Source organism: Ornithodoros turicata, chromosome 3 (assembly GCF_037126465.1).
Source record: "Ornithodoros turicata isolate Travis chromosome 3, ASM3712646v1, whole genome shotgun sequence".
Taxonomy (NCBI): Eukaryota; Metazoa; Arthropoda; class Arachnida; order Ixodida; family Argasidae; genus Ornithodoros; species Ornithodoros turicata.
Genome location: NC_088203.1, coordinates 5779682 through 5790955, shown reverse-complemented (window position 1 = coordinate 5790955; position 11274 = coordinate 5779682). Strand labels below are relative to the sequence as shown.

The following is an 11274-nucleotide window of genomic DNA, read 5'->3' as shown; positions in this document are numbered from 1 at the left end:
TTAGATAGATAAGATATAGATAGATAGATAAGATATATATATATATAAAAGAGAAACACTTCGCTTGGTCCAGTGTCCGTCCGCTCACAGAACCTGTTCGGAGCTGCATTAATTAGTACATGACCGATTCCAGGGACACGAGAAAACGTCGCACGTTCTGCGAAATGCTGCCCCCGCCTTGCACGTTGTGCCTGTCACCTATCTTCGATGCTCCCCTTCTCTGGGGCCTTTATCCCCTACTTTTCTTTTACACAAGTGGCCAATTCTCGTTGAGCCTGGATGCCTTATCTTACAACATGCGCCAGGACAAGATGAAGTATACACGGGGTGTGTCAGCCTATTTTGACCTCCTGGGGTTCTTTGGCCGATGAAGTACGGCCTTTTTTTTGCGAGTGCATAATAGCATAGTTTTTGGTTGGAGTCTTAATATGAAGTGAGTTGCAGCGTCACGCACATGCGCAGTAAGAAGAAGGAAAGAAGGAGAAGAAGTAGAAGAAGAAGAATCTCGCGAGGCCTGGACGTCACATTCTGAACCAGAAGACACATTTATTATTTATTATTACACATTTGAACGCCGGATCAGCTGCTGGGTACGCTCAGTTTTCGTCTATCGTCAGAGATCCTACCAAGGCTTCCAGCATCATAATGGGTAAGTGGGTTCAGCAGTACAACTAGCGAAGCCGATATTTCTTAGGCTGCGATGTCTGTCTGCTGTAGGTTACTGATGGGGTACCTTTCGTTAAAACTTTCGCTTCCGTCGACACGTTTTCTTGTAGCTGAACTATCACACTAAACTTTTTTACACCCTTTTCAGTGTGAGGTGAGTGTACCTAGAGTCACTAAGTGTACCATAACTCACACTCCTTTGAGTGTAAAAGTTTGTAGGTGTAGTGAAATACACCTACCTCTCAGCGTGTATTTCACAGCACACGCACATACATACCTCTGAAAGGGTGTAACATCTACTTAGCGGGTATACGGCTTGTTGGTCTATACACTGCTCATTGGACGATACCCTATAGCTGAAACTGCTTCAATTTTTGGTAACGTGTGCAGCTTTGTTTCCAAAGTGAGTGTATCATGCATATCAGCCGAAGTAAATGCATAACATGAACATGTAATGCATTGTGTTCACGAACTGGTGCCATATCAGGCCAATCACTTTGAAACATTACATAGATGGGATGATGAACCAAAAGCTCACTTAGAACGGCATTTCCTTCCTCTCACATGACACACCTCTGTCATATGTTTGTTACGTTCCCGTATTTCGTTTACATTGCGTGCCTTCGATACTTTGTGTGTGTGTGTGTGTTATTCGCTTTTGTTGTTTCGCTACTGTTGATATGCTGTGATGCTATCATTTCGTCCCCCCCCCCCCGTATGTAATGCCCGTATGGGCCTTTAAAGGAGTTCAGAGGGCCATCCAAAAAATTTTCAGATTAAGACATCTGATGAAAGTGTGTGTGTCATTATACCGAATAGCGCGAAAGGTTTTGATGTGTGCAATTTGTTTCCCAGAAAAAAACTCACATAAATATAGCTCGGCGCGTTCACCCTTAACTCGCCACTCCAGCTATAACGAGGATGAGGAGGTATGACGGCACGTCACCGATGACGGCATAAGGAGACTCGTTCTGGTTCGCCGGTCAGTGGGGGTCAGCGCCTTGTCCCTTTGCCGCCGTAAACCTGTTTTGCCAGTTTTCCCGGAGAAGTGGGGATAGAAGGAGCGGCCGAAGTATTACCGAGCAAGGAGAAAGGCTTTATCAGAACCCCGAACATCCGAGTAGCAGACGACAGCGGAGTAGCAGACAACATTTCTCTAGGCCAATCAGCGAGCGTTCTCCTTAGAGCGTCAGCGCGAGGTTCCAGGCAGATCACAGGCTGGTACTGCTCTTCACCACCGTTGCGCACGGTCGCTTTTTGCGGCGTATTTTAAATTCAATTTCCGCGATAATTATGACTCTGTGGTGTAAATTACTTCGCATGGTGCATCTTACTGGCCTACTTAACAGCTTTATAGGAAGAAAACTGGGTGTTAAAAATGACTTCTGTGCTACTTTAAGGTATAAATAAAATAAATAAAAATAAAGTAAAAATGTGTAGTGCTCCGCACTGTGGTGAACTGTAAACGGAGTGATACATAAAGGGACACTTCGCCACAAGTTCACGTCTTCCCTCTCTGCAGCACACGGGGTATACGACCAGCTCTACTCCCAGGATTTCTCCGTCGTGCCAGATGAGTACGCTGTGCAGCCCGGATACGACGGTAAGAATACATTCGGCACGAGGGTAACCGTTTTCGTCACATTTATTTTCTTTTACAGAGGCCGGTGGATCTCCCGAAGTCTACCCTGGAGGTGAAAATTCAGTTAACATGGATTCATGATGTAACGTGTAGTGCCACCCTTTCCCTCTAAAACAATTGCACAGCACGGTTCACGTTGTGTAGTGCCGAGTATGGTGAATATGTACCAGCCACTTTTGTACCCGCTACCAAAACAAAGTAACTGAATACCGCTACCTGCTACTCCACGAAAAAAGTAGCGCAATATACTAGCTTCGCTTCAGATTCACACGATACCAGTACCGCGACGAGATAACAGTAACGTAAATACTATGCCGCTACTTTTCCGCCATCGTAGCCTTCTGTGCGCAACACGTTACCGTAAGAATATCGTTGCGGAATGTTCTAAAAACTGTTCAATATTTATCTTTTTAACAGCTAGCATGCAGCATAAAGTATGCCGCTATACCTACGATACGACAAAGATATACGTATTATACTTGATGCGCATAGATCATGCGCATTTACGACATGATTTAATGCACATAGCCCATATGTGCATTTAGTAATTTTCCCGCCAGAATGTTTCAAGCACAAGACTGGTTTTTCTGCAGTAACAGTATCTTGTTCGAGATATCAGCGAATCCCAATCTCAAACTTTTCCGTCTGATTACTGTATAGGGATTGATCAGGTTTTCCTGTGGTCGAGTACAGCGCAACTGCCATCATAAGCAACCACACATCGAATCACCAATAAGTAGTTACAACAAGAGGGACAACACTTAAGACAGTCTAATAGCGAATTCGGGTGGTCATTTCGTAGCAAAACGGCCGAGCGCTCGGAAATTGCTAGGTCGGCGACCGAGCTGGATCACGTGATCGTTGCCACCCGAACATGATTGGTAGGAATCTAGCGGTTTTAGGTACTTGGATCACGCTAGGGGCGTCGCGGTCGCAAATCTTCGAGAAGTTTTGTCGTCTGCTAAACCACGTGATTTCAACATGCGGGCCAATGAGGGCACTGGCCACCGTTGCAGTGCGGATGTGACGACACCGGATACAGTTGAGCAATCTGCTACTCGATCGTTTTGAGACCGGGCAAAAAAAGTGCTAGCTAGCAAATTCCGAGCGCTCGGAAAGCGTCACCCGAACGTGCGAGATTTGCTTCATTTTGACCAAGCGAACATGAGTGCTCGAGATCTGGCAAAAAAAAGTTGCTCCGAAATGACCACCCGAATTCGCCATAAGACTAAGATGAGGAACAATAAAAAAAAAAAAAAAATCTCCTTCGTCGTTTCGTTCGGGTTTCTTCTTCTTTTTTTTTTCTTTGTGTATGTGTGTATGTTTCACGGCTCCATATGATGAAAAGTAGCGAAGAAAAAAAAAGTCTGTCGCCGCCCATCTTTGTTGCGGAAATACTTTTTCCATTACAAATTTATAATGTAGCGGCATCGCCACTCCGCTACAGAAAAAAAAAAAAAAAAGGGAATACGGTAGCGGGGTTACAGTATTACGCTAAGCAACCGTATTACGCGGCGCTTAGTTACTCTATAGAAGTAGAATACGTCGATTATGTTATAGTTCGACCAACGTGCTGTACAATTACTTGCAGTGTAAATAATGCTTCCAGGGACTTTTTTTTCTTTCCTTTTTTTCAGAGTCGTTTTGACAGGGCGACTTCTAGCCTCAGAGTACATGAAGTGCTGTTACATGCTGCATTGGTTTTTATAGCTCAAACATTCATTGTCTTTTTTCGCTTAGAGACGTTCAATCACCAAACCTCAATCTCATACTTGGACAGTCTTAATCTCGTCCCGATTCAACGCATAATATACCCCTGCCACACATGCACACTTCAATGATCATTGAAACCAATCGCCATTGAACGCGCGCGTAGCGCCATCTAGGGTGTAACGTGTCAACCTTTCAGGAAGCATTGGATCCCATGCTTTTTGCGAAGTTGAGACTTTACACGCTTGGTGGCGCCACGCGCATGTTCAACGACGATTGGTTTCATTGATCATTGAAGAGTGTACGTGTGGCAGGGGTATTAGAATGAAACGCAGCAGTGCGAATCAGCCGAAGTTGCAAAAGTTGATGCAATGTAAACCGCCACTGCTGATTAGTCCGCAATGTGCAATATTTCCTGTTTGATATCGATTATTTTCTGCTCTCAGCGCAATCGGAACTCTCCCAGCAGGATCAAAGTGAGTATACCTAAATCCTACGGAGATAAGTTTAGGTATATAGCTGGCGATAGCGCGTGCAATACTTGTGGCATAATTGGGTCGGACGCCGAAGAAATGTCGTGAGGGAGACGTAATGCTGAAATAACTTGGAGGAAAATTATGCACATCGAAATTCCCGTCCTCGAGGCGAAGTTGAGCAGGAAAAGGGGCTTGGACACAAGCGAACTCGTACAGCTTGGGACAAAAGTTTACGGAACACGGCACCTGCGTATTTCTTCATCGGAGCGCTTCCCTGCTAGCTGTCACGAAGCTATCGAATAGAAAACGGGTGGCGGGCTATTCGATCCATCTCTCAGTATGTATGTCCACTCGTTTTTGCAGCTAGGTTGTCACTCCATTGGAGAAACTTGACACCCCGGTGTTCCGTAAACTTTTGTCCCAAGCTGTACGTGTTGGGCTAAAGTAAACACGCGAGCGATGTATTTTCTCTTCTGTTTCTCCTCAGCGGCGAACGGTCGTCTGTCTCACTCGTTTAGGAAAGGGGGGGGGGGGGTGAGTGCGAGACCAGCCCAGTCCACTTCGCAAGCACTTTTTCCATGCATTCAAGCGATACCGAAACTACCGCAGCGCTCGTCCATCCCTCTGAGCGAATCGCTCTGCCCGCTTCCGGACGCCGCCGCTAGGGTGTCGCACCGAGAATGCACACCAGAACCGTGTTCCTACACTCTTAAAAATGAACTTCACCGCATAGCACGCTCCTAGCCAACAATCAACTCGAATGATATCGCTATGTGCCCAGATTTGTTCAAAACGGTAGGCATACGCCTTTTTTTGTGACACTTATGCGGTTCATAATTGTCACAAAAAAACGGCGTACGCCTCCCGTTTTCAGCAAATCAGGAGAGAGAACGATATCGTTCGAGATGATGGTTGGCTAGGAGCGTGCTATGCGGTGAAGTTCATTTCTAAGAGTGTAGTTCCTAGCTCCTTCTGGTTTTCGTCCCATTACTGCCCACGTCAAGGACCTCTAGCGTAATATGTGTGGTTAAATGAACGCTTGATGTCGCCTGGCAAGAATGATACAGTTCAACATAAAAAAATAAATTTCAGTTTTCATCATAAATGCAAAGAAAGCTGTCGGCCGTAAGAAACCGCCAACGTGCCGGCACGAGTGAGGGACAAAATGGCGACTCTGTCTGAGAATGTGGCTCTTCCACCAACCACGTGGCGTCACGTGACGCGTCGTGATGTCAGGCTCCGGCCAAACTCTGGCCAAACTCTCCCTATACACAGCTCTGACCATTGCAGTATATGCACAAAAACGCGATTCTAGGAATGCGCGCCGCCATTAAAGAGACCATGACATGACGCGTATTCCCGGGATCCGTATTTTTTTCATAATTTCAATAATTTGCATTTATTATTTCACAGATTATGTCACGTGTCCCCTCTCCCCACGCTACTCTAGCCGCTGTCTTCCTGCCCATTTTTGTTTCGCCTACTCGAGCCTTTCCAATTGTTTCGTCGAATAAACTGCATCGCTGGTTTGCATCGGCTCACTAGGAGCATCCTCTAGCACCACCGTTACCTTATGTTCAAGCCGTACTAATGCGCGGGAGTCTGTGCGAGTTAGGTACTATATGAAGCACAGAGGGGTAGCTTTATGCGCACTAAGATGAGTAGTAACTGCTATCTCGGGAACTACACTCTTAAAAATGAACTTCACCACATAGCACGCTCCTAGCCAACCATCATCCCGAATGACGACGTTCTCGCAACTGATTTGTTGAAAACGGGAGGAGGAGCCTATTTTGTGCTCATTATGCACGGCACAAAATAGGCTGCTCCTCCCGTTTTCAACAAATCTAGGGCGAGAACGTTGGCTGGTTGGCTAGGAGCGTGCTATGTGGTGAAGTTCATTTTTAAGAGTGTAGGAGCGGCAGTTTACGCATTTTTTCCTTAAAGCGCGGTATTATCTGACTGTATATGAGGTACACTTTTCTCCCTTAACGGCAACTTGCGCTGGGAATGCTCTACTTCACAACTGATAACGCGGTGCTCATGGTAACCGATAGGCTTTAGCGTCGTCTCTTCCTTCCTCTAGTTTGGGCACACCCTCACACCGAGTAAGTATACCTGTCGGAGGATTTTCGACAATGGCGTTGAGAAAATGTGAGCACGCGAGCTAGCGGTGCCATTCGTATTGGAAAAAGGCATATAGGTTTAATGGGTCTCTATCCTATAGGATCATATACATCCCATTTATATATGCATAGGACTGATGTGATATCCCATATGCCCTATATCACTCCATAAGAGATTGATATGCGATCCCATGTACCCCATATGAATATGGTATGGGACTGATGAGTGGTCCCATCTACCCCGTACGGTATGGTATAGGACTGATGCATGATACATGCCGTAGCTAACGGCTTATGTGTGGCGCTGCGGACGTTTCGAATAGTGTGGATGGCGCGTGAGGTCTGCATAGCGTCCCAAGCGATTGTGGAGAAATTGTTCGTTGTTGCTGTGTTCTGCTTACGGAAAGCAGTTCTGAGGTTGAAAGATGGACACAATTCAAGGCATCGAACCGTTGAAAAACCCAATCGTAGGGACCGGACGTTCCTTGTAGAGATGCACATTACACTGAACCCGGAACTATAGCTTTTATGCCCTCCCGAAGGACAAGAACGAAAAGTTTTGTGTGTCTAACTCAGGATTGGGAAACAGCTCACGAAATATGTGATGATTTGTAACAAACGCTTCACAAACGAACTCGAGAGACGCGCGGTTCAAACTTCGCCGCTGTGTCGCTTTTTCGACGAACTCTATATTTCAGTTGTTACTGTATAGTAGGTTTACATTCGTCGGATGCTTGTGACACAAGCAGTCACTCCGTGCAAACCGAGCCTGGGGTGTGGCATAAAATGGGGGGACATTATTTTGGTTACATCTTAACAGCTTCACTTATCATTGCCGACATTTGTCTTAAGTTGAAGTAGCACACTCTTAAAAATGAACTTCACCACATAGCACGCTCCCAGCCAACCATCACCCTGAATGACAACGTTCTCGCCCTAGATTTGTTGAAGACGGGAGGAGGAGGCTATTTTGTGTCCATTATGCACGGCACAAAATAGGCTCCTCCTCCCGTTTTCAACAAATCAGGGGCGAGAACGTTGTCATTCGGGATGGTGGTTGGCTAGGAACGTGCTATGTGGTGAAGTTCATTTCTAAGAGTGCAAGGGTAGAGGGTACATTGGTAAAATAAATTGGAGGACGATTAATGTAACTAATGCGGCGGAAACGCGTTAGCATTCAGCAGACCAACCCATTGACCAATTCATTTTCACCACCCTCTTAACTGTACCGCCAAGTCTACGACACGACAGTTAACAAGCCAAGCGCACTATCGTTAAAGGCCACATATGGGAATACCAAAACTGGCAGATACCGCTCTCCGGTGGTCGTAATCGCTCGCTATCGATACTTCACTATCGACACTGTCGGTGACAGCGGCTCGGAATATGACCCCTGGTTTATAATGTTTCTCGCAACGCAGGAAAAGGGATGACAATAACATCGCCAGCATCACCTTTGGTGTCTGCATCCTCCTGCTGATAGCGACTCTTTTGATCTACCTTGTACTTGCTGTGTCCACCGGTGAGTTGACCCCGGACACACGTAGCACCTTACTTGAGGCGAGCTCATCACTATAACGGCCATATTCTTAAACAGTCGTCGACCATACACCCCGCTTCGACGCAAGTCAGTGGTTCCCCTTCACGTGGATGAACCCCTCACCTGATTCAAAGCCGGGTGCCAAAATATAAGCGCTACGGTATACCCTAGCACGCACGAAGTGTTTCCTTTCACTCGTGAGGCGTGAAGGTTCATTTTGAAAGTCAAGGGTCGTTGACGAGCACTACCCTAGCAGCCCGCCGACCTTTTGAGCTCAACCCATAGTTTCCTACAAGAATGTAAACGGAGTATAGACTTCTTTGGGTCTCCGCGATGGGGACCATGGTTCTGTGATCAGCCAGTCGGCTGTACACGTGGGTGTTTCTATTGAACTCAAACTCTCATGCTGTTGCTAACCTGCAGACTCCAGAAGACAGACCAAGGTTATGGACGGTATACGTCCTGCTACACTACGTTATAATTTCTTGCTACACCCAAGCGACGACCCTTGAACAAAATAGCCTCGTCGCTTGCCAATGCAAACCCGCGAGTATGCGGAACGCTTCCACTAAACTGGGCTTCCGACAACACGTTAGCGATGGATGCCCGGTGGTGATCAACAGAGACTCTTCGTGAACCGAATGCGTAACACGCCATCTGCTCTCAGACTTGTACAAAATACTGCGCAAAAGTATTTGACATAAGACAGAAAGTAATTTAAGTAGAGTACTAAATACTCTAAGAAGTATTTAAGATACTCTTTAAAGTACTTTAGTATTAGCAGTAAGTGAAACGCGTATTCTGAACGTGGCCTTACAAATGAAGGGAATAAACTTCATCAGCCATGCATATCTTTCATTTGCAACGTCTTGGTGTCAAGTAATGTTGGTGAACCCAAGTAAACTTTGTTGATATGTTCTGACCCAAAACTTCGTAATCCCTCCTGTATGTCGGTTCGTGTCTTTCAACCTCTGGCACATGTTTATTGCTTTGATGACCAAGGAAATAAATGCCGGGATTACCTTGTACCTAATCCCCTGGTGATTCACCTGGCAATACGAATAGGAACGGTTTTCTGACGAAGTTGGCTATTGACGAGCAAGGCCAGGCTCTGGACCAGCCTATTGTACAAGAGGATAAATGACAGATTCGCGAATTCCCGAAAAAGGAAAAAGAAGAAAAAGGGGGTTAAATTCCAGTGAGCTGAAAATCTCGGCACGGCGGGAAGCGTGCTGGATATGGCTTGACGAGGAAGGAAAGTATTTTGAGTACTGAGTAGCAAATACCGAAAAAAGTATTTTAAATACATTAAAAATACTTGTCGCAAAAAAGTATTGAGTAGAGTACCAAAATACCGGAAAAAGTATTTAAAATACTGTATTTTGAGTACGTACTCAAGATACGTACAAGTCTGTCTGCTCTCCATCAACGCTACTCAGCCTCTCTCGCTGATACAGTACAGTTCAGTCATAGTTGAACCACAGTTCGATGGTGTTTTTATAGCAGGGCAGAAGTTCTTAGCTTGGTAGGTGCTCTTATAGTGCTCATAGTATAGGGCCCTCCCTAGTGATACTCAAGGTGGTTTTCTGATAGCTTCCTTGCTTTTTATTAGTGCTTTGACGTGCTATGGGAGAGTACGAGTAGACAACGAGAATTACGAATAGAATGCGAGCGGGTTGCTGAAGAACGCTCAGAAGATGTAGGAATGGGCCACGTATTAAAGCGATTGCTCCAATTGACCGTACACTCTAAGGAAAAAGGGGTAGAATTTCCGACCCAAGCGGGTAGAACGACAGTGTCTCCTCTGTAGTTTGCTTCTAGTCTTCTAGTCTCTAGTCTTCTTCTGCAGTTATACCCAAAAGGTAAAATTGGTTTGAGTAGAAATGTGGTTGCAGTACAGCTCTACCGAGACGGGTAGAGAATATTCTACCTTTTTTTTCTTAGAGTGTACGTGTTGGGCCCTATGATATATGAGAGTTCGTTCCCACAAGAACGTCAGTACACATGCGAACGATGCTTCGTTTAAATATTGAAATATATACTTGAAAATGAACAAATGGAAATGCGCAGTAAAACAAAAAAGATATCTTGGCATCATATCATTGATGCCGCTATACGGCGCCGCGTCGTATCACTCTAAGAAAAAAAAAGGTAAAATTTTCTACCCATCTCGGTAAGAGATGTATTGCAACCACATTTCTACTCAAACCAATTTTACCTTTTTGGTATAACTGCAGAGTAGAAACAACCTACGGAGCAGAAACTGTCGTTATACCAACTTGGGTAGGAAATTCTACCTTTTTTTTTCTTAGAGTGATATAGTAGCGTAGTGGAGGTATCGCAGTGGCTCCGTTGCTTACGAAATACTGTGCACACATAGAGTAACAATGACCGTTCTTTAAAAGGACCCAGAGACACTGGAGTTAGCGAAGGCGGAGGCAGCGGCATGGGTTCAGCAGATGGAAGTGATGCCGACGGCAGTGATTATGGGTACCTAGACCCACCGTCAGCCACGACCACCGTGGAGACCCCCACGAAGACAACGACAGAAAGTACCGCAGAAAGTACCGCAGAAAGTACCGCAGAAAGTACCGCAGAAAGTACCGCAGAAAGTACCACTGAAAGTACCACTGAAAGTACCACTGAAAGTACCACTGAAAGTACCACAGAAAGTACCACAGAAAGTACGACGACCGCAACGAGTAAGGTTTCCTTTTCAGTAGTAGCGTATACAAAGAGGGAAGTCTTGATCACCCGGAGACGTTTCCCACGTTACTTTAGTACGGACGTTCCCCAGGGTGCTTTGTATGCTAGCTTTCCTAAAGTTTTGCAAGTTTTGCAAGTATTGGCTCACGATAGTGTTATCATAACAGTGTTGTCATTTAATGATTCCTGCGGGGTAGCCACGAATCGCACCATTGTCCGTTCTCCGACGCGTACTTCACTGAGCACGACAGTCGATGGCGCGGAATTCAGGAAATCTCGTGGTGTGTGAAAAGAGACGATTGATCGTTGTTGTTAGTGAGCTGAGTCCAATCCACCGCCATTTCAGTCCATTTTCTGCTACTGACCATGATATGTCGCTGCTACGTTCGGCGCATACGGTATGTATCG

At 45.7% G+C, this 11274-nt stretch overlaps 1 protein-coding gene across 1 annotated transcript in view; it reads left to right on the top strand.

Annotated features, from left to right (window-relative positions):
* The first annotated feature begins 503 nt into the window (after positions 1 to 503).
* Positions 504 to 11274, top strand: part of LOC135387887 (uncharacterized) — a 28911-nt gene continuing 18140 nt past the window's right edge. The window contains exons 1-7 of the mRNA XM_064617084.1: positions 504 to 649; positions 2189 to 2269; positions 2328 to 2360; positions 4465 to 4494; positions 6581 to 6602; positions 8042 to 8142; positions 10566 to 10862. Coding sequence (XP_064473154.1) covers positions 646 to 649; positions 2189 to 2269; positions 2328 to 2360; positions 4465 to 4494; positions 6581 to 6602; positions 8042 to 8142; positions 10566 to 10862 — 568 coding nt within the window. The 5' untranslated portion in view covers positions 504 to 645. The remainder of the gene's footprint in view (positions 650 to 2188; positions 2270 to 2327; positions 2361 to 4464; positions 4495 to 6580; positions 6603 to 8041; positions 8143 to 10565; positions 10863 to 11274) is intronic.